The following is a 26,405-nucleotide window of genomic DNA, read 5'->3' as shown; positions in this document are numbered from 1 at the left end:
TTTGAGTTTATATGCTCTTGCAAAATATTACCATAACACTGTCAACATTAATGGAGATTGCAACGCTGGAGAATTCAAACCTGGCTTTTTATAGAAGTCCTAAACAAAGAATGCAAGGCAATTTCTGTTGTGATTTAAAAGCAAACACTGTTTACTGGCGTTGAAATGCATATTTGGGTTTGGGGATGAGATGTGATTGCGGAGTATGAGATGGAAACAGTATTCCTGAGCTAGACACAATTTGGACACCGTAAATGTGTATGTCTCTTATCTTTATTTATCTTTCTCTGTCTCTCTGTCTCTCTGCTCTGTCGCTCTTGTCTTCGTCTCTCTGTCTGTGTCTCTCTGTCTGTCTGTCTGTCGTGCTGTCTGTCTGTCCTGTCTCCTCTCTCTCTCTCCTCTCTCTCTCTTCTCTCTTCTCTCTCTCTCTCCTCCTTCTCTGTCTCTGTCTCTGTCTCTGTCTCTCGTCTGCTCTGTCTGTCTCTGTCTTCTCTGCTGTCTTCTGTCTTCTGTCTCTGTCGTCTCTCTCTGTCTGTCTCTGTCTCTCTCTTCTGTCTCCTCTCTGCTCTGTCTGTCTGTCTGTCTGTCTGCTCTGCTGTCTCTCTCTCTCTGTCTGGCATTCGTCTGTCCTGTCTGTCTCTCTCTCTCTGTTCGTTCTCTGTCTCGTCCTGTCTCTCTGTCTCTCTGTCTCTCGTCTCTCTCTCTCTCTCTCTCCTCCTCTCTCTCTCTCGTCTCTGTGCTCTGCTCTGTCTCTGTCTCTCCTCTGTCTGTCTCTCTCTCCTGTCGTCATTCTGTCTGTCTCTGTCTGTCTCTCTCCTCTGTTCGTTTCTCTTTTCTGTGTCTGTCTCTCAGTGCTCTCTGTCTCTTTGTCTAGTGTCTCTTCTTCTGTCTGATCTGTGTCTCTTTTCTGGTCTGTCTCTCTTCGGCTCTGTCTGTCTGTCTGTGTCTCTGTCCTTCTGTCTCTCTGTCTCTCTCTCTGTCATTCTGTCCGTCTTTCTCTCTCTGTCTGTTTCTCTTGTTCTGTCGTGTCTGTCCGTCTGTCTCTCAGTTTTCTGTCTCTTTGTCTGTCTCTCTTTCTGCGTCTGTCTGTCTCTGTCTCTGTCATGTCATTCCGGATTCAATGTTGCTTCCATTGGCCATGACGTCCAACCTAATCGTAAACGATATTGTCCAAAGCTTGATTCGATGAGAATATTCTACAATATGCAAAATGAGCAATCAAAATCTGTCAACGGACAGACGAAACAGCTAACCAAACAGTAATAACCAGTGTCAAAACATACACCAACATTCAAACCAAGATAACAATGTAAACATACTAGTAGAGTACATGTGCAGCGGTTGATATGGTTTGTTCCAGACACACTGCATCCCGTCCAACTTATGACAACGGCAGCAATGTATGATAGCTGCGCGTGCCAACCCTGTATTCATCTCTGGTCTGTCGTCCTGTCTCTCTGGTCTGCTGCTCCTGGTCTGTCTCTGTCGGTCTGGTCACTGTCCGTCTCTGCGTCTGTCTGATCTGCTCATCTGTCTCGTCTGTGCCTGCTCGTCTCTGTGCGTCTCTGTCCGTCTGTCTGTCGTCTGTCCGTCTGTCTCTGTGCTGTCCGTCTGTCTGTGTCTGTCTCTCTCTCTGGCTCGCTCTCATTGTCTGTCTGTCTTTTTGTCTCTCTCTGTCTCTCTCTGTCTCTCTTTCTGTCTGTCTGTCTGTCTCTTTTCTCTGATTAAATGAGGTAGATGAAATAAGAAGTGCGTCTCCAGGCAGTAGTTAACACCTGTCTGTACACTGTGTAGACTAAAGTAGGTTTGGCAAGGTCCACAGATCCTAAAAAAGTACTAATGCTGCACCATCAACAGCATCCTGACTGGTTGCATCACCGGCTGGTATGGCAACTGCTCGGCATCTGACCGTAAGGCGCTACAGAGGGTAGTGAGTATGGCCCAGTACATCACTGGGGCCGAGCTTCCTGCCATCCAGGACTTATATACTAGGCGGTGTCAGAGGAAGGCCCAAAAATGGTCAAACCCTCCAGTCACAAAAAGTCATAGACCTGTTCTCACTGCTACCAACGGCAAGCGCAGTGACCGGAGCTCCAAGCTTTAGGTCCAAAAGGCTCCTTAACAGCTTCTACCCCCAAGCCATAAGACTGCTAAACAATTAATCAAATGGCCACCCAGACCATCCCCTTTGTTTTTACACTGCTGCTACTCTCTGTTTATCATCTATGCATTGTCACTTTACCTCTAACTACATGTACAAATTACCTCGACTAACCTGTACCCCCGCACATTTACTCGGTACCGGGCCCCCTGTATATAGCCTTGTTATTGTTATTTTAATGTTACTTTTTATTATTTTGTACTTTAGTTTATTTGGTAAATCTTTTTCTTAACTCTTTCTTGAACTGCATTGTTGGTTAAGGGCTTGTAAGTAAGTAAGTATTTCACGGTAAGGTCCACACCTGTTGTATTCGGTGCACGTGACGCATAAAGTTTGATTTTGATTTCAACTGAATACGATCTGTCTGATTTAGAATTCTAACCGTGACGTCTATGGTGTGTTGAAACACACAACTGCGTGCTCTGGATGGAACTGTCCCAGTCGGATGCATTGATAAGTCCATTCTACTCTTGGCACCGAACCAGCGTTGATCTCCACAGTATAACCGGTGTCAACGTAAGACTATGTATACAGTATGTGAATATGAAACACGTGACATTTCAGCAGCTCTCCTCTCTCCCGAGCCCTCTGCAGTGTTCTGACTTGTCCCTGCTGAGCGCGTATCTGTCAGAAAAGCCGGCTAGGACGTGTCCGGGGAACCGACCGGCTATAGCAGTCGTTTCTGTTCATGGGAATGAATGGTTGTGTTTTTTGTTTCCCTCCAGGTGGAAATTACGCTCCAGGACGTCAACGACAACCCACCTGTTTTCCCAAACGATCTTCTTGACGTGACCGTGGAAGAGAACGTCAGCGACGGCTTCAAGATAATGCAGCTAACAGCCACAGACGCAGATGAGGTAAAGTCTCCCGGGATTGGCCTTTTAAAAAAAATATTCTGTCTGTTCCTTGTTTGAATACAACTCTGGGAGATACGTTCCCTCTGTCCCCTTTATAAGAGACACCATCGTTATCTCTGTGTTACCATCAAAATGTGTTTTCTGATGTACATTATGACTAGTGTGTAAAGACAACCAGGGCTTAAGGGTGCATGGGTGGCGTACTTACACGTACAGCGCCCAACCTAAATACATTCCAGTGCTCTTATCTGCGTGTATTGACCTCAAATCTGGAAATGAGCTGATGTGATCCTCTGTTAGGGGATTTTCAAAGAGACAAAAGAAAGTGGCTGCAGGAAGATTATTTTGTTCTTCTGATACCCATCATTTTTTTCAGTCCAAGTCATGCGCTCTGCAATTCTCCTACCAAGTATTTGACCACAGCTTGAAGTTCTCTTGAAGCAGTCGGAGAACTTTTGCTTTCTCTCTCTCTCTCACACACACACACACACACACACACACACACACACACACACACACACACACACACACACACACACACGGTCCCCAGTGATCGTGAGTTTTGACATTACCTAAGAGGGGCCACGAGTGTCACAAAGCCCTGAGGAGAGCGGCTAACGATTGTCTCCTCACACCGGGCAGATTGTCCCTCCGCGGCCTCTGTAGTTCACATTACATCATTGGCTTCGCCCTCGATTAGAAAAAGGCTCCATCTTTCGCAGCTTAGGCAGGATGTGGACATAAAATCCAGCACTGAGCGAAAATCAGGCCCTCCCAGCATCTCCAAGGCCTGCGGTTACTCAACCCTGCCAATGAGACAAGGGAACTGAATGGAAAGAACTGGGGCCATTGTGAGGAGGGATTAGTGTGTGAGAGAATATGGACTCATACTTAACGTTAACTTATGAGGCCACACGTTTTTATTGCACAGCTGTTCCCTCACCAACCTCGCCAGTTAGAATGTGAGACAAATCATGCACAATCCATTTCTGGAATGGTCATTGCATTCAGAATATAACATCGACTGTAAATCCTAGATTTAGGTCAGTATTTTGGCTAATAGGGCATTTTAAGGGCATCATTTGAGTACATTGTTTTGGACTCAAGTGAACTTGACCTCAGAGCTCTGATTTTGAAGGATGTGATATATGGTATCGAATTGGACGGCCGGTTTCTGTGAGTTTCTTTCTCACTTTTTCCTCATAGTCAAAATCAAAGGGGAAGGAGGACTTGAGCTGCGTTTCAGTAGTATCGAATAGCTTCCTTCCCTTGCTTCCTCTCCTTCCCGACCACTGATCCAAAAGTCTCTTCAGGGAAAAGCAATATGATGAAACCTATCCAGTCCTTTTACGGGTCATGAAGACAAGTATAGAATGGAAAAGGCACGAGTTTAGAGTATTGGGACGCAGCCTCGGACGAAGTAGTTGTACTCAGATATGATCATTAAACGAAACTTCGATACAATATGGAATTACGATGGCGAAAGAGATGTTTATCCAGAACGTAAAGACAGAAATGAATAGGTCACTAAATAGTAGGAACATAACATTTCGGTTCCAGCTATTTCGGTCCAGATAGGGCCGGCCAATTTCTGCCCACATCCTAACGCAGGAAACTTAAGTTGCCCTGACACTAAGCGTACGGAACGCATTCGGGCCCGATTCAGAAAGCCACATGTGTGATCCACGGAGGCGTAGCCAAGCGCAGCAAGCTGTTGGCCAGCTGACTGGCTGATTTCAGACATCATAATGATCCCGTCCAATTTTAACAGTGCTACATGTGGGATTCATGTGTGAGCGTATTAAAATGCTGTTTCTACGCATCCGTTTTTTGCTACACCCATTTCCACCCTGGGTTGCATTCGGTTTGGGAAAAAATTAATATGAGAGCTTTGCTCGCTCCCATAGTGGAGGCCTCTCTAGGAGAAGAAAGGAGAGGGGGGAAAAAATGCAGTTTTTGTCTTTTTGGAGAGAACATTCTCGTTTTATTAGCATTCTGACATAGTGGAAAATATGCAGGTACCAGGAGCGAGCTTAACTAAGAAAAGTATCTAGAACAATGGGTGCTAAAGAAGCAAAACAACAACGGAACAGCCAAAAAGACTGCTGGAAATACAAACGAGTGTGACTGGAGTGGGTTGCTACAAGACACAGTTACTGTGGCCTTGTATGCTGCACCCCAAATGGAAATACGACGACTAATTCCCTAAAACAACAGTTTCAGAGTACATTGTTATGCTATATGTACATCATTAGATTGATGCGTTGTAAATAGGGGCATTAGTACACATCACCTCTCAACGCGTTACTGTGAGTCAGACTTTTAACACCTGTGTTGTGGCTGGCTCAAACGGCCTAGTCGTGTTTCAGGAAGCTCAGTCTCCCGACAGCTCTATGAGCCTCTCGCCTCCCCCTGAGCTGCTGCTGCTGAAACTCATCTGCTAAATGAGTTTCCTTGTGCCCAAGTCTGGCCCGGAACCCTGCTCTTTAATTGGTTGGTCCCCCCCCCACCCTTTCTTCCCACTGTGCCTTGGGATGGCTGTAAACTAGTCAAAGTCTTTACTAGGGAAGGTCAGGGGAACGGTCAGTGTCAGGGGGAGACGATGGACCCCCTCCTCTTTTCCCCTGTCCTCCTCTCTCTCCTTTTGAATCCTATACGATAATTAATTGGCAGACGAAGGGTGTCGTTTTCCGTTTTCCAGCCCAGGTGGCTGATGGGAATCCCAGAACCAGCGTTCTGATTGAAAGGCCTGTTAGATTAAAAAAATTAATTTAAAAAACACACTCTCCGCGTCTGAGGATGGGCTCTCTGGAAATGAATCTAACCCACAATTATGGGTTTTTTGTCCTTAATAAACTAGTAATAAACTATAACTACTTACTAAATGGGAGATATGAGAAGTGGTGGAACTCCTTTTTATTGTATATTGGCAAGTTCAAAAGTATACATGCAATTAAAAATGCTTTTAGCTTTTGACCAGTCGAAACTAAAGACCTCTGTTGAAAAGTAGTAGCTTTTGAAGTGGACTTTCCCCCCCCCCCTCACTTAGCATCAGACATCAGGAGATAGTTGTCTGCTCTGGTATTGTCCTCAGCACAAACCTAAATGTCAAGATCTGTCGCCGCTGTTATTGTGTTTTCATATCGCGTTCAGTCCTCCACTCCAATTGCAAAGGACCGCTATGGCTTTCACATGTGTACTGGGTTGTACTTGTCTGAAGTATCCAGGGATCCATTAGTTGCGTTTATAGAAGAACCCTATGGCCCCAGAGTTCAAAGAGCAAGGCTCCAAGAGAATACTGCCATTCAGCTCCTGTGAGGTTGTTTTCTCTCACCAGTATGACCATTGTATTCTGAGGGGAGCTTGCTAAGTGGAAGCATTTGCGTAAACTACAATGTTGTAGTGTTTTTAAATATATATATATATATTTCACTCATTGAGATGTTATAGTATTATAATGTCTACTCTGCATTTATCCCTAGAATAAAGTATTTGATTCTAGTGTGAAAGCACGTAGTGGGTGGTTGTGAACATGAATTTCACTCTCCACTAAGAGTCATCATACGATGTCCATTTAGGGCTGAACGTTGACTAACCCTATGTTAATCATAAAAGTATCACGTTAAAACGGCATAATATAGGGGCGGCAGGTAGCCTAGTGGTTAGAGCGTTGGACTAGTAATCGAAAGGTTGCATGGTCGTATCCCCGAGCTGAACATCTGTCGTTCTGCCCCTGAACAAGGCAGTTAACCCACTATTCCTAGGCCGTCATTGAAAATAAGTGTTTGTTCTTAACTGACTGGCCTAGTTAAATAAAAATGTCAACTCAATTGGAAATTCTCTTTAAATTTCAATTGCGTAATCTCTAAAGCTTCGGCTATACAGATTGAATAGATCCCCTTTTCTTTATGCTTACTATTATTATATATGTGAAATAGGTGTCGATATAGTTTAGGCTTAGTTTTGATGGGCCATCAGCTGTGCAGGTGTACTACCGATGAATGAAAATAAGAATTTGTTCTTAACTGACTTGCCTAGTTAAATAAAGGTCAAATATAAAGTCTATATGGAATCTTTATACTCTTAGAAAGAATAATTCACGTTTGTATTTCTTCAGGGTCCTAACGCGCTGGTGACCTACACCATCATCAGCGGTGCTGATGACAGTTTCCGGATCGACCCGGAATCGGGGGACCTGATTGCCACCAAGAGGCTGGACCGGGAACGTCGCTCCAAGTATTCCCTGCTGGTTCGAGCTGACGATGGGAAGCAATCCTCGGATATGAAGCTGAACATCACCATCAGTGACGTCAACGATCACACGCCGAAATTCTCCCGTGGAACTTACTCTTTCGACATTCCCGAGGATATGGCGCCAGGTAAAAGGCTTACTGTCACATGGCGTTGCTTGTAACTACCAGGTTATTTCATGCTTACTCAGATTGTGAAAGGTCCCAAATGAATGTTCTCAAAATGTTATGCCATTCCTCTTGAATGTGGTGTGTCTATCTAAAAGGCTTTTAATGCAGGACATTTTCTAGTTAGCTAGGTCAACAGGGAATCAAAATGTGGCACTTTGAAATATATATATATTTTTTTCAATATGGCAGTTGAAGGGGTTGGTTGGCAAACGTGAGGGAATCCCAATCCAGCAATTCAAAAAGCCCTCTCAAATCCTCACTGTCTGACTGACTGCGTATTGACTTGTCAGGCTCCATCGTGGCGGCGATCCTGGCCAGTGACTCGGATTCGGGGGTGAACGGCGAGATCACGTACTCCCTGGAGGACGACGATGGGTACAAGACCTTCCTGCTCAACCCCGTCACGGGGGTCTTCAACGTCACGCGGCCCCTGGACTACGAATCCCAGCAGTACTACATCCTGACCGTGAGGGCCCAGGATGGCGGTGGTCAGGCCAGCACGGTCAGGGTCTACTTCAACGTCCTGGACGTCAATGACAACCCGCCCGTCTTCAACACCACTGCCTACAGCACCTCGGTCACCGAGAGCCTCCCCCCTGGCTCCAGTATCATCACTGTAGGGGCCAGTGATGAAGATGATGGTATGTTTGTTCTTTGTGTCAGTTGCTAATGTCCACAAGTGGGTAATTTGTCACAGCAATGACGTAAATGGATGCTTCACTGAAAACACTATAAAAGCCTGGCCTTGAGGAACCCCCATTCCAGACAATTATGCCTCTTTTGGAAGTCAACATTCTAACAGTCTAATAAATAAATGGCATACATGCTATCAGAAAAATATCCTTTGGTTGTGTTTATGAAGGTCTTAGGTAACATTGGACCTAGAAAATACAATTGTTTCAAAGAACATAGCAGTATTTTCAATAGATTAAGTTACTGTAGGTTATATGGAAAACTAAAAACCACTAAAAACACCACAATTCAAAAGTTAAATCCATCACAAAGAAAACATTATCATTTAATTTTTGCAGGTCTTAAAGGGGCAGTGGAGTCAAACATGTGATTTCTCCCCCCCCCCCCCTTTTTGGGATGATATTTCCTCTCTAAGAGGTTGAAATAACACTCTGAAATTGTGAAAATTATGATAATGCCCTTTTAGTGTAAGAGCTTTTTGGAGAAAAAGAAAGTCTTGGAATTTCATCCTGTTCATGTCGAATGGAGTTTTTGTCCCACAGCAAAAAACACAATCTGATTTGATTATTCAAATATGTGATTTTCATGAGCAGTTATGATTTAAACATACAAAGACTGCATGGGTGCTTTGAGAAACATGGAAATTTCAAAAGAACAGAATAGCATATTTTAAAGTGGCATTCAGCAGTTAAAACAATAACAAAGCATTCTAGCAAAAACAAAACGGGGATGGGGCTGGAGAAATGTAATCACTCTCAAATTTAAAGACTATGGATGCAAGGTCTGACCATCCATGATATCAGAATTATGTTGTTAGGCTATACAGTGTTTGTTTACATACATTTTAATTTTTTTACGAACATTGGAGTAAAACAAGCTTATATTTTGTGTTCTGATGGGGTATGACAGTTGATGTCAGCTCATGAGGCTTTTATATGTTATATTCTTCAAGAATCAATGGGCACAAAAACTAATTTACAAGTCCAAAAATAGATGTAGCAACCGCTGACTGCCCCTTTAAGTTTTATTATATTACTAGTACTTTCTGACGCAGGCTCATGTGTGGAGCGCATGGAACAGCGGTAATTCTTGGAAGGGATATTCAGAAATAGAGCTCACCTCTTGAGTTTTGACAGTTGACAAAGGTAAGTGTTTTAGGAATTGCAGAATCTGCTCTTATACTGTATAGAATTTGACTCTGTAGGAGGATTTGAAAAAGTGTATTTGTGGTGCTCTGTTTTCTGCCACTGTGTCAATTCCAAGCAGCGCCCATCTCTTCATATGCAATTTGACAATTGATACTATATTTTTATTTTATTTATTTATTTCATTTTGTTTATTCAGGGTGGCCCAATTGAGACCAGGGTCTCTTTGTCAAAAGTGCCCTGAGAACAAACAATTGACAAATTGTCACCCATCAGACTATTGTCAATTTATTATTGGGCTCTATTCATTCCTCATAGCGGATGTTCAGCGTTACAGCGTGATGATTGAAATTTAGAGGCAATGTTCCCGCTTTAGCGGAGACTGCAAACACGATAAACACTGCATGTGAGCGGCAGCTAGCCTAGTGGTTAGAGCGTTGGACTAGTAACCGAAAGGGTGCAAGATCGAATCCCCGAGCTGACAAGGTAAAAATCTGTCGTTCCGCCCCTGAACAAGGCAGTTAACCCACTGTTCCTAGGCCGTCAAGAATTTGTTCTTAACTGACTTGCCTAGTTAAATAAAGTTATAATATGTCAACTCAATTGGAAATTCCCTTTAAATTTCAATCGCGGAATCTCTAACGCTTCGGCTATACAGATTGAATAGAGCCTCTGTTCTTTATTATTATATATGTGAAATAGGTATCGATATAGTTTAGGTTTAGTTTTGATGGGCCATCAGCTGTGCAGGCGTACTGCCGGTGAATGACTGGTGTTGAATGAGGAGCAGAAAAAAATGACATGTCCTCTAAAAACGGCAAAATATTAAGATTCTAACAATGACAGTGTGTTATATAGACTTATTCAGGAAAAGTCAAGGACGGAGGGGAGCATGACTTTAAAAATGGCAGAGTAATTAACATTTTTAATGAGTTTTGTGTCCACAACCGACTGTTTCGGCTTTTGTAACGTTCACATGGTTTTCCAGCATGTTGGTCATTGTAGCTGTGTTACAACATTTTGCTGATGCAATATCATCCACTCTAGGGGGGAAATATATAAACCACATTTGCATATACTATACAAGACCCGTAACTCTTTTTGTATGACATCAACAGCTGTAATGATAATGCTGTAACGATAAGGCAGTTCACGAAACAAAATATTAGCCATACATTCATTTAAACATTTTAATTTCCTGTCACATTAGAATCACATTGTGAAATATGGTTCGGTAGGCCTATAATCAAGTGGCTTGAGGTATTCGTCCATTTCAGGTGGTTACGGTTAGGCTGCTTCATGCTATTATAACAGCCCTACCGTCCCTCTCCGACTGCAATTACAGCTCCAACCAGACCAGGCCTAATGTGGTTACAGTAACCCACATTCCTGGGGCAGAAGTCTGTCTTGTTTCTCCCAGCGTCAGGCTTCCTCTATTCCACTATCCACTCGCTCTCATTGACCCTCACTTTTGATAGCCAGTGTTTCCTCAATGTTCTCTCTGTGTTATCAGCACCACTAAACGTCATTGTTAGCACTTCCTGAAGTTCCTCAATCCTTGACCCCCTGTAGACGTGGTTGTAAACTGGGGATGGAAATAGACTTGGCCTTTTTGATAAGGGATTGCTTGTGTACAGTAAACTCAGCTGGAGTGTGGGAAGGTGCCAGGCCGCTCTCCACATGAATACCCCAATGACTTGAATTACAGCCGCCCAATTTAAGTTCAGTTTTCCCCGGGTCTCCAGGGGAGGACTGAGGATTAGACTAGATTTCAAGGTCTGATAGTTTGCATTTGTGCAGTTACTGTAGTTAATGATGTAATTGAAATGAATGTTTCGATTGTGAGGAAAATACGAAATTATAGAATGCGGGCTTTCAGTAAAGGAGATGATTTTTAGTTGCTGTGCTGTGTCTCACGCTGCAATAAAGCATTGTCTGTTTGGAGGAAGAAAGTGGAAGGCTGCTGAGCTGCAGTTGTTTGTGTGAAGACAATTTGTGGAAGTGCATGTCGATAGCAATTATAAACTGGGTGTTTCGAGCCCTGAATGCTGGTTGGCTGACAGCCGTGGTAGGTCTAGCCTTATACCATGGGTATGACAAAATATTTTTACTGCTCAAATTACGTTGGTTACCAGTTTATAATAGCAATAAGGAACCTCTGGGGTTTGTGGTGTATGGCCAATATACCACGGCTAAGGGCTGTATGCATAAGAATATTCCATTAGACGTGGTATATTGGCCATATACCACACCTCCTCATGCATTATTGCTTAAATATACAGTTCTAATTCAGACATACAGTATGTAACAGTCATATCTAAGCAACCCAATATCAGTAGATGCCATTCAAAATGATCTACAATCGATTTGTTCTAGGAACAGCGCAGTATATCACGTGACGTGTTCTTGGGTCTATTTTAAAATAATCTAATCCTACGTTTTCCAGATGAATAGTTTGTCTTGAAACATAAGGGTCCATTATACTGTAACGGCCCCCCTACCATCAAAAACAGCTGAAGCAAGCACACAAAGCTTCTTCAGAACTTCACATTTTCTAGTACAAGTAACTACCTCACGATCACTGACTAAAAATCGGTTGCTATTGCTTGTCTTCCAGGTCCGAATGCCCAGCTACTCTACACCATCGCATCCGGAGATCCTCAGGGCCAGTTTGACGTCACCAAGGCGGGGGTACTCCAGACCAGAAAGGCCTTGGACCGGGAGGCCCAGTCCTTYTACAACCTGGTGGTYAYTGTCCACGACCTGGCCCTCGCCCCCATGACYCGCTACACCAGCACGRCCCAGGTGTCCATCATCCTGCTKGAYGTCAACGACTGCCCGCCAACCTTCACCTCCCAGAAGAGGACCTATATCCAGGAGAATACTCCAGTGGACACGGTGGTCTTCACGGCCCACGCCATCGATGCAGACAGCGGGCCCAACAGCTACGTGGAGTACTCCCTAAAAAGCCCCTTTGGGAACAAGTTCAGCATAGGAACTATCGATGGAGACGTGAGGCTGGTGGGCGAACTGGACCGGGAGGAGATGTCCAATTATACGCTGACGGTGGTGGCCACTGATAAGGGCGAGCCGCCGCTGTCTTCCACCATGGATGTGACAATGCTGGTGCTGGACGTTAACGATAATACGCCCAGTTTCTCGCAGAACATCTACGACATCGAGATCGAGGAGAACATGCTGACGGGCACCGACGTCATCCAGGTGTTTGCCAGCGACGCTGATGATGGAACCAACGGGCAGATCCGCTTCTCCATTGCTGGGGGCAACACCAATTCAGATTTCCGGATTGATTCTGTCACCGGGGTGATCTCGGTGGCCAAGCAGCTGGACCGCGAGGTGCAGTCGTCTTATTCATTGGTGGTCCAGGCGGCCGACCGCGGAAGCAGCCCAAGGGTGGACCGCTCCACGGTCAACATCGTGCTGTTGGATATGAACGACTGCCCGCCGGTGTTCGAGCTCTCTCCTTACTCTGTGAGCGTTCAGGAGAATGTGGGGACTCTCCCCAGGAACATACTACAGGTCAGTGTGGTCTTTCACTTTCAGTCAACCATTCTAAACGGTTATGGTCAAACATTATTGACATTTCTGGACTGGACTTTTGAGCCATAAACAAAGCACTAATTGATATGCCAGGCCCAAGACCTTCAATGAGCTAATAGCTTAACTACATTTGTAGGAATATTAACCCAATAAGTATGTGTATGGTATCCATTTACAAAAACATCAAGCATGGTGGTCCTGTTTTTGCGAATTAAATAAATGACATATGATACCAATCGGTTTTCTTGTTTCACTATTTTTAGAGAAAAAATAATTGCTTAATAAAATATCATTGGTATATGAAATTGTACAGAATTAACCTGTTGGACCCATTACGATCTAAAAACCAAATTGAACTAAATGAGTTCTCGAAACAACCTGTCTCCACTTCAGTGAGCAGCCACAAAAATTAAGTGTAGTTTGCCTGTATACTGTACAGTACCTACGAGGAAATGAGTCTGCAGCTATGTGGGAACAGCTCCAGCGGGGTGGGTCGCCACCCAAGAACACATCCCTGTGCCAACCTGGCTGTGGCCCTCTATCTGTGCCCCGGCAGGCAGCGCACATACCGCGCTGGCATTCACTAATGAGTCCTTTCAGTCTCAAGATGTATGCCCAACCTCGCAGCAATAGGAGAGGGGGTTGGGAACGACCAATATCAGATTTGAATGGTCCCATTTTTCAGGCAATATTAGGTATTGTCATATTTTTTGGAATCTCTGAAATAGTTTCTATTTTTACTCTAGGTTATGGCGAGGGATGATGACCTGGGTTCCAATGGCCAGCTGAATTACATGCTGAGCGGTGGGAACGAGGAAGGAGCATTTAGTCTGTCGTCTAATGGTCAGCTGATCCTCACCCAGACCCTGGACCGCGAGGCGCAGGGAAAATACACCCTCGTCATCACGGCAACCGACTCAGGTAAGAACACAGCAGAGAAACCTGTGAGGGGCGGTCAAAGTAAAATCACCGTGAAATGTTTCTAGTAACAAGACAACATGAAGATGGATAGCGACTGCAATGTTTTATTACATCTCATTGGTGTTCCGAAGGATGGCGCTCCTGTGCAAATGCATACCATATTCAACATGTTAGTGTCTATCATCTCCTTGAAAAGGGAGCATATATCTGGTCGAAGGAAGAGCGCTACTCTTTAGGAAGCATCTGTGTTGCATCACATGGTCATAGAGCAAAATATCCTGACATAGAACACATATCTGAACAGACTGGATTTCACACTAGAAGCTACGCATTGGTTTTTCCCCAGAGTAAATTCATCCAAACATGCATTCTATCAGGCTTTTTATGTACGCCGAGTGCACAAAACATTAGGGGCACCTACTCTTTCCATGACATAAATTGACCAGGAGAATCCAGGCGAAAGTTATGATCCCTTATTGATGACGCTTGTTTAATTTACTTCAATCGGTGTAGATGAAGGGGAGGCGACAGGTTAAAGAAGGATTTTTAATCCTTGAGACAATTGAGACAGAGATGTGCCATTCAGAGGGTGAATGGGCAAGGCAAAATATTTAAATGCCTTTGAACGGGGTATGGTAGTCGGTGCCAGGCGCACCGGTTTGTGTCAAGAACTGCAACGCTGCTGTGTTTTTCACGTTTGACAGTTTCCTGTGTGTATCAAGAGTGGTCCACCACCCAAAGGGCATCCAGCCAACTTGACACAACTGTGGGAAGCATTGGAGTCAACATGGGCCAGAATCCTTGTGGAACGCTTTCGACACCTTGTAGAGTCCATGCTCTGACGAAATGAGTCTGTTCTGAGGGCAAAAGGACGGGGGGTATGATCCTAATGTTTGGTATACTCAGTGTATATCCTGCATTTGATAGAATAGGGCCCTTCTCTGTTTGTATATGGTGGTGGAGCTTGTTTTATCCAGATAATAGGTCAGGTTGTCATGCCATAGAGGTCAGTAAATGTGAAGTTAAGTGGGTACATGCATATCCTTGTTGGAGCCAAATCACATGGTATGGTTAGTTAAGCATATGTTTCTTTGGGCTACTCTGGCATGGTCGTCATGGTCAAAGGTTGGTTCTGTTTCATTCCTGGACTGACCATGTGACCAGCAGTAATGCTGGATATTTTTGACATGGTGTAGACTATGGTGAGTAATTCATGTTGAGATTCACTCTCTGTACTCCGCGATAATGTGCGTGTATTGGGATATTGGATTATAAATCGGGGCTTTCCTGATTGCAAGGTCTGAAATATATATGGTGTCAGACCTGGGTGTCATCTTGCCCTCGTGGTTGTTTTGGGAGTGCAAAGGGCTTAAAAGCACAATCTGTACCTTTCATCTCCAGTCAAAATGGTCAAAGTCACGAAATGTAACACAACCTCGCTGATTTTGTTTGATTTGTGACTTACTCTCAAATTCAGAGACATTGAATACTATGATTCAATTATAGACAATTCTAAACGAATTATGACAATTATTGTGGTTCTTTTTTGAATGCTCCACAAGATTCTATTACTCAACAAATCCAAAATATTTGATAGAACACTTTGGAAGTTTCGCCATGAAGAAAAAATGATGCATGAAGAGGGATTTGAGTAGAATATCAAAATATCGAAAAACCCATAATCATAGTGCAGTCTAAATTACCCTCACATTTTTGAGGCTGAGACAGGGAGGGAAATTGTTATCCCCTTTACTATCTGGCAGGACATCTTTAAGGTACAGAGTAGATGTTGAAGACTTTATCCCATGTTATCACTGTCAAGTACAGCTCATTTTAACGCTTGCATTTGAACTCTTTGTTTACTGCAAGAAAAGTAAAAAACAAAAGTAAATACTTACAGTAGTTTTTAAAAGTTTTTTTTTTATTGCACATTTCAGATCTAGCCTTCTTGTCAAATCAATGATGTCTTTGGGTGACATACAGTAGGCCTAATAATAGTTGTGTAGTTGAAATATGGTTGATGTGGATCATGGAAGGAATTCCACTTATTTGGAAGGGCTTGTGTTGCTGCTCTATCCTGTGGTAGCCACTGTTCCAGGGCCTGTCTGAGGGTTTCGACGAAGGTAAACTCGTTAACCAGTGGCCGAGTGGAGTTTCAGGCCTGACTCTGTTGAGTGAAATCTGTCATGAAATGGATGGAAACAAAAGAGCTCTCTGGTCCTGGTTCTCATAATGGTTCCTGGCTGGGGAGCAGGGAGTTTGGCACGCTCCTGTCATTATTTGGAAATCTGCGCTTCGGCCTGAAATGTGGCACAAATACAAGCTGCATAAAGGTGTTTTACAAGGAGGCTTGTTGAAGGGGAACTTGAAGATCAGATCCGCTTGCAGTGGAAAGTTGTTGGCATAATTTCTGAGGGGAAAGTGTGACCAAAAAAAGAGAGATAATAGAACTGTTGAGTCTCAGGCAACCGTAATAGCTATATGGGGCAAACATCTGGGATCAACTGAAGGAAAATCCGATTTGTAACCCACTGCCTACCAACATACCTGTACAAGTAATTCCCCCACATAGAAGAATGTAGGACAATAGAAAATCGTAAAAAGGAGGTACACATGTGACATGTGTAGACACACACACCAAAAAAAATAACATTTTATGTATGACATGTTGGCCTTGTGTATGCATCGTGAACTGTCATAGCATTGCTTCTCACCCCCCAAAAAAATATTTTAGAAGGCCATATGTTTACAGTGCAGTACGTATATTAACTCTGCAGATGTTAAACATCTCCTAAAGTAATTTACATCAAACTATAGCTGTGTCGTCTGCGGGGTTTGATGCTAGCCGTTTCTAACCATTGATCTAACCTGAATGCATTATTCAGTGTTTTCAGAAAGTATTCACACCCCTTGACTTTTTCCAAATTTTGTTGTTGCAAAGTGGGATTCAATGGATTTAATTGTCACTTTTTGTCAAAGATCTACACAAAATACTCTAATGTGAACGTGGAAGAAAAATTCGAACATTTGTAAAAAATGTAATAAAAATATGAAAAAAAGAATGTTTGAATCCCCTCTGGCAGCGATTACAGCTGTGAGTCTTTCTGGGTAAGTCTCTAAGAGCTTTCCACACCTGAATTGTGCAACATTTGCCCATTATTCTTTTCCAAATTCTTCAAGCTCAGTGAAATTGGATGTTGATCATTGCCAGACAACCATTTTCAGGTCTTGCCACAGATTTAAGTCAAAACTGTAACTCGGCCACTCTGGAACATTCAGTGTCTTCTTGAAAAGGAAATCCAGTGTAGATTTGGCTTTTAGGTTATTGTCCTGCTGAAAGGTGAATTCATCTCCCAGTGTCAGGTGGAAAGCAGTTTGAACCAGGGTTTCCTCTAGGATTTTGCCTGTGCTCAGCTCCATTCTGTTTCTTTTTATCCTGTAAAACTTCCCAGTCATTAACAATTACAACCATACCCATAACATGATGCAGTCACCACTATGCAATGGAGAGTGGTACTGAGTAATGTGTTGTATTGGATTTGCCCCAAACGTAACACTTTATATTCAGGACAAAAAGTTGATTGCTTTGACACATTTTTTGAAGTATTAATTAAGTGCCTTGTTGCAGAGGATCCATGTTTTGGAATATTTGTATTCTGTACAGGCTTCCTTCTTTTCACTCTGTCAATTATATTGTGGTGTAACTACAATGTTGTATTGATACACCATCCAAATTATAATTAATAACTTCACCATGCTCAAAGGGAAATTCAGTGTCTGTTTATTTTTTTGCCCTTCTTTGCAAGGCATTAGCGAACCTCCCTGGTCTTTGTGGTTGAATCTGGGTTTGAAATGCACTGCTCGACTGAGGGATCTTGAAAATAATTGTATGTGAGGTATAGGTGATGATGTACCCATTCTAAAATATTGTGAAACACTATTATTGCTCAGAGTCAGTGCAACTTATTATGTGACTTGTTAATTAAGCACATTTTTACTTAGTCTTGCCCGTTTGTACTTAGTCTTGTCATAACAAAGGGGTTGAATACTTGTTGACTGATTCTTAATTCATTTGTTAAAATTTCCAAAAACATAATTCCACTGTGACATTATGTGGTATTGTGTGTAGGCCAGTGACAAAACATCTCAATTTAATACATTTTACATTCAGGCTGTAACACAACAAAATGTGGAAAAAGTCAAGGGGTGTGAATACTTTCTGAAGGCACTGTACATGCATTCATTTAGGCTGTCCATCGAGCCGTGCTCCGTTATGAATGCTTATAGCAATAATTATAATGCCCATTAGACTCTTTGTGTAATGCTGGAAGTTAGCTAGTTGTGCTCACCCTCATACTCGAGAATATCTCCATTGCCTTGAGGATCAAGCTGTCAGTGGGGGCAACAGTGCTGGGAGTTGGACTAGTCTAGTGCATGTGCGTGTGGTAAAACGTCCCCGGAGGAACATTGACATGCACGACGTTTGGTCCCGTTTATTAAAGAGGCACAGTAAATCCCCCGGCCCATGCCTATGGTGGCAGTTACCGTTGCATAGAGATCCCCTCTTTCACATCTCGCCATAGGGCCGAAGTGTTTGTACTTTCTCCTTTTCAGGGCTAAATGACGCCTTAGTAGATAAAGGATTGTAATGACCATCCCATTTGAAGACAGGATCTTTTATGTCATTCAATGGCTCCTCGTGAATCTGGTCTGTACATTTTCTTAGGTTTCTTAACTATGTCCAGCATAGGATTCATCCATTAGGAATGAGCACTCTGGTCGTCTTAAAAATTATCTCCATCTTGGATTTATTTCTAGATCTTTTTTTAAAACGTTTTTATTTTATTTTATTTTTATATCTCTCACCTTTGTCCTTACCTTGCTTGACCGCATTAGTGTTTAGCTCCTTGGACTGATTTCAACAGAAAGTGAAGCTGACAAAGTCTTGAGAATGACTGATAAGTAATAGGTGTTGTAAAAGCTTAGCAGGGACCTTGCCATATCACTGTCCAAATCTTGCCACAATAAATCTTTAATGGGACCATTTCTGAAGTCCTCAGCCATGCAGACTAGTGGCAACACAAGACGAGGCCAAATAAAACATCAGGCCCCCCAAATGAACTTTAACAGACCTGTAACGTTCTATATCAACTCTTAAAAACTAGCGCAGTAACAATGTGGAGGAGTTTTTTCCCTATGCCTCTTTTTCCAATCATGGTTTATGGTCCGCTTAACCATTTCTGGAACTTAATGTCTGTGCAAATAGCTTTCGTGTCTGATAAGAGTTTTAAGAGATGGTGTGGGTTGAATAATTAGTGCTCTGCGGCAGCCAGGAGATCCATGTTTTAAAAACTCTGGCTCTCTGTGACCCTGAGCAGGTCTTTTCAACCGTGTTCACAGTTTGTGTTATGTGGTCTAAGAAAATATCCCAATGCCCCAGGGCAGTGATTGGGGACATTGCCCTGTGTAGAGTGCCGTCATTCGGATGGGACGTTAAACGGTTGTCCTGACACTCTATGGTCACTTAACATCCCATGGCACTTGTCGTAAGACTCCAGTGTCCTGGCTAAATTCCCAATCTGGCCCTCATACCATCATGGCCACCCAATCATCCTCAGCTTCCAATTGGCTTCATTCATTTCATCTCCCCTCCTCTCCCCTGTAACTATTCCCCAGGTCTTTGCTGTAAATGGGAATGTGTTCTCAGTCAACTTACTGGTAAAATAAATAAGCAGTTCATCTCACATTAGCAATTAGCTGGCAAAATAATGCATTGGCATACAATTTATGCCAATAGGCATTAGAAATTAGTGGCATAGACAGATCTTTTTCAGTTGTTGTCACTCTTTTTTACTTTTGGAAACAACAGTCATTGTCATTTACACAAAGATGTATTGGTAAGGTTGTGTTACAATCGAATGGGGGGAACCTCTGTACGGGCTTACTGGTCGACAGCAATGTCGAAACCATTGAACAGTTCAGCAAAAACTAAACATGCTATGGTAATAACAGCACAAAAGGAAAATCACTTCATAAACTCTTAGTATGTGTCCTGCAGTAGTAGAAAATGGCAGTTTGTCTGTGAATGGACTTTTCCTGTCTGTCTGTCTGCAAAACGCCAACCCCTATCCATAACATATGGGGGAAAAGTATGTCAAAACGTTCAGACACGGCACTCTATAAATAATTGGAAAGTTCTATAAGATTTTCGGTATAATTTGATGAATACTTCTGAGATTGCTGTATTATTAGAAATAGGGTTTTGAAACGGGGAGTGGTCTGTTGTGTATAGCTGGGAATATCCTTTTATATTATCTCGCTCATTAAGTGTGAGAAAAAGCCCTGTTTACTTTGTTACATTTGGCAAAAGCAGCAGTGGGATAGCTCGCACCCTACAAACACAGCTTCACCATCCCCATTCAGGCGTGTTGGAGCGGGCACATTAAAAGGAGCTTTGGTCGCAAAGCAACAGGTTCTCAGGAGGAGAAAAATGTCAATGTCGGGCGAGATGGCGGCCAATTCACTGTGAGTAATGATGTGTTTTATTTACGCCGTCCCAAAAGAACACAATCTAGCCGCTGTTCATAAAGCGTAATTAACAGTTTAGCCTTAAACTCCCAGCTACAGATGGCTGTCAGATAAATGTACACATCCATCCTTCTTCCTAAGTCAACCTGTCTGGGGCTTCCAACTTTAATGAACCCTAGAGTTTGGACAACGATGCTATTGTTCTGATGAACCAGGGTGTTCAACGAGAGATCACTCAATGATTTTGAAGGCAGAGATTATCCCCAGTGTCAGTAAGACACCCAAACCCAGCTCTTACCACTGCTCAGACTGGCCAATCCCTGGAGGACACAACAACCGTTCTCAGAGGGATGCAGCCATTTCCTTCAAGTCAACTCCCTGCACAGATCTCCCTGTGTGGCATATGCTCACCAACTAGCTTCAGATTGTTTAATTGTAATTATATGTCTTTTGTACCCCCTCCAGCTCTGAAAGGATGGCCCATGCCACCTTTTCCAGGGCTAATGTGATTTGTCCTCTGGTAATGTACACTAATAAGGTGCTTAGACTCGGCCATATGTTTATGCTAGACAATGCTTACTGGGGAGGGCTTATGGCCGGCTTACAGGGAAAGCTGTCAGTGTGTGTTTAAGCCAGAGCAGGCAAAGCAGAGGAACACAGCACTCCTAGTGAGTCTTCAGGGCTTGTTATTTTGGACGCTGACACTTAAGGGTTATTTAGGGTTCTCCCATTCGCTCATTTGATCCCACCAATAACAAACATTTTAGGCGCACAGGCTTAAATGCAATAATTGCATATTAGGAAGGAATTGAACATTGTTCTTCTCACGACCACTCCAGTCTCTTCGGTATAATTTAGAAATATCAAATACAGTTATGTTTTGGTCTCAGCTGGCCGAATTGTCATTGAGCGAGCCTAGGGGGAATGAATCATGCTTAAATTGGTATTGCTTTTCTGATTGAATTAAAGTGGTGAGGGATCCTCATACTACGTTAGTGCTTAAAGTATTTATCTGAGGTGTTGTGTTTCTGCCTGTGAAATGGGCTATGATGACTCAATGTCTCTATCATTGTCTTATTTCTCCCGTACTGCCGATGGAATCTACACGGTTATCTGAATACCATCAGCCTGTAGTCTTGGAAAATAAAAAGTGATCTGTGGAGACAGGCCTCTCGTCAGGACATAGCTTGGGCTTAGCATGTAGCAACACTATTGCAGAGCTTGCTGACATCACTATGAGTCTCGGGACAATCCTTGTCTTGGAAACAAGGTACCATGAGATAAAATATTTTCTGATTGAAAGAGCACATTTCTCATATCCAAACCCCATTTCTTCATGTTGTAATCTCCAAGACATATTTTTATTAAATATATACACTTTGAGCCAGTCGCCAAACAATGAGTGGCGTTTGCTGGCAAAACATTTTAGAATCACAGCAAAGTCCCCCAAGTAATATATACAATGAGTCTCCCAAAGATGTGAGCGGTGTTGTTGATATGTCCCGGTGTGAGGTGAATACTGATCTATAAAAGTGTAATCATCAGGACAGGATTGTCAGGTCAGAGCAGTTTTCCTACACTCTTAGATAAAAAGGGTTCCAAAAGGGTTCTTCGGCTGTCCCCATAGGAAAATCCTTTTGGGTTCCATGTAGAACCCTCTATAGAAAGGATTCTGCATTGAACCCAAAAGGGTTCTACCTGGAACCAAAAAGGGTTCTTCAAAGGGTTCTCCTATTGGCTAAGCCGAAGAACCCTTCAAGATTCTAGATGGCACCTTTTTTTTCTTAGATTAACCCCGGTGTAAGATGATGCTAATGAGGCTAACTCAAGTCCAATAGAGCAGAGGTGATATCTGACATTTCCAGCTCCTCAAGTGTAGTAAACAAGGTTCAGGAGGTTGATTTCAGCCTAGTCTTTTTAGTTGAATCTTAAGTTAAGTAATTTTTTGAATCATGTAACTGTGCCTCGTGATGAATATTTAAGCCTTTTTTCCAGTGGATGTAATGAAGTTAGGGCCTGCCCTGGGGTATCACCGGAGATGGCAGGAAAAAACATGTTGCGGTTTTATACTAACTCGTAAATAGTGTCAAATACACAGAACTGCTGGTGCAGCAGGAAGAAAGAGCTTTCTGGGAACACGTTTTGCCTATGGAAACAATACTTTTTAACCACAATGCATGGCAGCACAACCGGTTCTGCAGACGTCCCAGTGATTCTTTCCACCAGCTTTCTTTCCATGGAACAATGATTGCATTTGTCATATATCGGTGGGCGAGACAAGGTTTGCTTGCAGCCAAACCTACTGTATGCCTAGCTCTGCCATATCTCCCCTGCCTCCAGCCATTGGTCACAAGTGGTGGTAACGTTCGCCATACAAGTCAGCTAAAAAGAAATGATTGACCTTTACACGCTAATGGAGTGAGTGTCAGATCCCAGTGCAGGCTGTTTGGATGAGATGCTGATATTTTCAACTACAAAAATGTTGGGGTGAAAGAGCCTTCTTTTAAAACTGCATAACCTTCTCGCTGTTTTATTCGGCAGTCAGAGTCAAACTAATGGAGTCCAATTATTAACTTGTCTTGTTACCAAATATGGGTGAGAATTAGGAACTTAGCGTTGTAAGTATGGGTGTGGGTGATATCTATGGTCTTTTCCTCCCCTGATTCAATGTCACAGAAGCAGTCATGGAACGTTTCCTCCTAACCAAAACGATGCATAATCACCATTATTTGCGTACATGTGCATACCGGCTAAGATATTGTRTTCCATGATGACTGAATCTGTGAGCTCACAGAATGTAACGAGAGAGATTTAGAACTATGTACACATTTTGACAGCAGATCCAAGAAACAGCTGCTCTTGTTATGTGATCGCAATGATCCCCGGGAGGTTAAGAAGCAGACTCTGGAGAGAGTAGGATGGTGTGAGACTGATCCACACAGAAAGATGTGGAAAATGCCTTGTTTGAACCCCGGCTGTCAACAAGGGTGAGTTCAGTGCAGTGTCAGGGTCAGAGAGAGGAGTGTTTCATGGGGTTTAAGGCTGGGGGGGGTGGGCTTCCTTCAGGCTTACCCACAGATTAGCTGGGGTAACRGAGTCTGTCCCTAGCGCCCAGCCCCTGATGCGCTGGGCGCTTGGCATGGGGTCAAGGGTCACACAAGTGCAACGGCTGCTCCGGTTCTCCGGTGGCGGGGCGGCAGGCCGAGTCTTTCTTCTCTCCTGAGCGAGTAAACAGGTTGTGACTTCACATCCTACCAAAAAAGTGAAGCTTTGGACGGAGGCCAAACGTATCCCACCTAAAAACAAAAACACGCTGCTCCAACCCCATTGGCTTCCGTTTTTCCAAAAGGGGAACAATGCTATTGCACTGCAGTGGCTACACTCTGACCATCAGGGGCCAAATCTATGTGCTGAGAAAACATGCACCCACCTTGGCTTCGGAGAACACTGTGTATTTCAACTTAACATGTCTGCATTGAACTACTTCTCGATAAGTTAARCAGATATCCATGCTTCACTGAGTTAATAACTCGGCGACAAAGCCAATTGGTTTTAAAAGCCGTTAAATCGGTCGAGGAGCTGCAGACCAGAACATCCTTAGCCGGCAACATTGCAGGGCTCTCGCAAGTTGTCTGTCAAACAGAGCTYGCCTGATAACACTGGCTCAGCGTTCGCTGCCTTAAACTGATACAGATACTATCTGACATGGAATGCTGATTTAATAACCTCCTTGATTAAGAGGATCAGTTGTAGAGTGGCGGCCATTTAATCTGCATCAATCAATCAATCAATCAAATTGTATTTGTCACATGCTTTGTAAACAACAGGTGTTGACTAACAGTGAAATGCTTACGTATGGGTCATTTTCCAACAATTCAGAGTTGGAAATAAAGATTWAAAAAATACCAAATACAAATTTAAATAGTGACACGATGATTAAATACACAGCAGTTTAATGAATAACAATAACGAGTAAAAATAACATGGTAATATACAGGGAGTACCAGTCCCAGTTGATGTGCAGGGGAACAAGGTGATTGAGGCAACTATGTACATCTAGGTAAGGGTAAAGTGACTAGGCAACAGGATAGATAACAGACTGAGCTGTAGCAGCAACCTATGTGGTGAGTGTGTGTGAGTGTATGTAGCGTCTGTGTGGGCTTATGTAGTGTGTGTTTTATGTGTCAGTGTAATAACTATGTGTGAGTGGAGTCCAATGTATGAGAGTTAGTTCAAAAAAGGGTCAATGCAGGTAGTCCGGTTAGCCATTTGATTAGCTATTTAGCAGCCTTGTTTAGCAGTCTTAAGGCTTGTAGTTGGAAGCTGTTCAGGGTCACGATGGTTCAGGAGCTGGTGCGTTGGTACCACTTGCCGTGCGGTAGCASAGAGAACAGTCTATGGCTTGGGTGGCTGGAGTCTTTGAAAACAATTTTGGGCCTGGTATAGAGGTCCTGAATGGCAGGAAGCTCGTCCCCAGTGATTTACCGGGCCGTACTCACCACCCTCTGCTTCCATAACAACCYGTGAAAACGAAATGATGACTCATTCCTGTTAATCTCATCACATTGTATGGCTGATGACACTGAGCATAAAGACAGACATGTAAATCACATCGCACCACTACTAAGCAGTTTGCTGACTCATATGTTTTGATACTGGTGCCACTGGTTATGTAATTTAATGAGGACAATCCAACTTAATGATATTTATAGTATTCTGTGTTCCATGCATTTCATTTGTGCCTTGGGGGAGGGTCTTAAAAAATTTATTGCCTTTGAATGAGCGAATAWGTAAGCAAAGGCTGCCTTATTTTATACCTTGAAACACCTTCCTTGAAATGATGCACTGTATGATCGTAAATGACCTTGTCATATGTTCCTTTCAAAGTCTAAGGCCTATAGTTGGTAATAAATACAAAATTGTGAAAATGTTCTACTTTTCTGAAGGGACAACAACGGATGACTCATCTTTTGTAATGACTCACCAGCATGAAGATTAYAGCTTGTGGTTTCTGAGCCCGGTATTGTGGGATAAAACCTGTTTACTTTTTCCCTGTGTACGTATCATTTAGTTTGTGCTGGAATGCATTTTTTTGTTTGGGGCGTTTTAACTATTTTAAGTGTGTTTGTGCKAACTGCTGTGCTAATCATTGCAGCTGGATGCATTAAGGACTTAGTTAAATTTGCAGGAATGAAATGCAAGTTCTGTCTTTTGGAATTATTTGGAAAGGATTGTTCCTCACWAGAAGGTTCTATGGCAGCAGATATCACCTCACCGCTCATTAGCTAAATATAAGGCTCTTCACCGGACCATAATCCCTTTGTCATCCAAATGAGCAGATAAGTGTTAGTTATGCGGCAAAGAGTTTATGAGCACATGTTTTGAATTATCCTGATCTTTACAAATCAGGAGCGCCTTAAGGGATAGCCTCCATCTTGTCCCTCTGCATGAGATTCTGGAGTCTCTTGATGTTTTGACTCTGCACAGGTTCCAGGCCAAGAGAGATTATTCATGGTCACTTTCCAAATGTGTTTTCTTATTTTCTTATTAATCTGTGCCTCCGCACAGTATGCAAAGTTCAAGTATTTGATGCTATTAACAGCTGAATATACATGTGCATGTGAGCCGCAAATTCATTGGTAACACTTTAAATTAACGTGCCATCTAAAGAAGGGTTTGTGAAGTGGCACTTCAAGCCAGCAGATGTTTGAATCTTTTAGAATTTCTGCATTGGAGTTCGTTTTCATCTGCTATTGATTTAAATCCATCCCTCGGGGCCCAGAGAGCCTTATTTCGTCACTCGCTTGGGGAAAGAACGGTTAGATTTCTGCTGAAAATAGCATTTTCTGTTCTCGAATTCCACAGAGTAACTCACCGAGTGCTGCTTGCCTCAAAATAGATACCAGTACCTCAGCAACCAGATTGAATCGATGATATGCAAGACCCCAGGAAGGAAGCCTTCTAAAGATTCTGTTTCAGAGTTATTGAACTCTTTTGACGTGTTTTGTGTTGATGTGGCAGTATGGCTCAGGAAGTCGGACTTGTGGTGACCGAAGACGTTTGCTGGATTAAATGCAGGGATCTTGTGCTTGAGTCCCTGCAAGGACATAAATTGCTT

At 43.0% G+C, this 26,405-nt stretch overlaps 1 protein-coding gene across 1 annotated transcript in view; it reads left to right on the top strand.

Annotated features, from left to right (window-relative positions):
- The window catches only part of fat4 (FAT atypical cadherin 4), a 97,118-nt gene that overhangs the window by 50,236 nt on the left and 20,477 nt on the right, over positions 1-26,405 (top strand). The window contains exons 2-6 of the mRNA XM_023992640.1: positions 2,887-3,018; positions 7,136-7,397; positions 7,730-8,080; positions 11,895-12,817; positions 13,585-13,759. Of these exons, the coding sequence (XP_023848408.1) occupies positions 2,887-3,018; positions 7,136-7,397; positions 7,730-8,080; positions 11,895-12,817; positions 13,585-13,759 (1,843 nt within the window). The remainder of the gene's footprint in view (positions 1-2,886; positions 3,019-7,135; positions 7,398-7,729; positions 8,081-11,894; positions 12,818-13,584; positions 13,760-26,405) is intronic.

This window comes from Salvelinus sp. IW2-2015, linkage group LG8 (assembly GCF_002910315.2).
Source record: "Salvelinus sp. IW2-2015 linkage group LG8, ASM291031v2, whole genome shotgun sequence".
NCBI lineage: Eukaryota > Metazoa > Chordata > Actinopteri > Salmoniformes > Salmonidae > Salvelinus > Salvelinus sp. IW2-2015.
The sequence above is the reverse complement of the archived record's forward strand: the minus strand, read 5'-3'. Positions and strand labels throughout refer to the sequence as shown.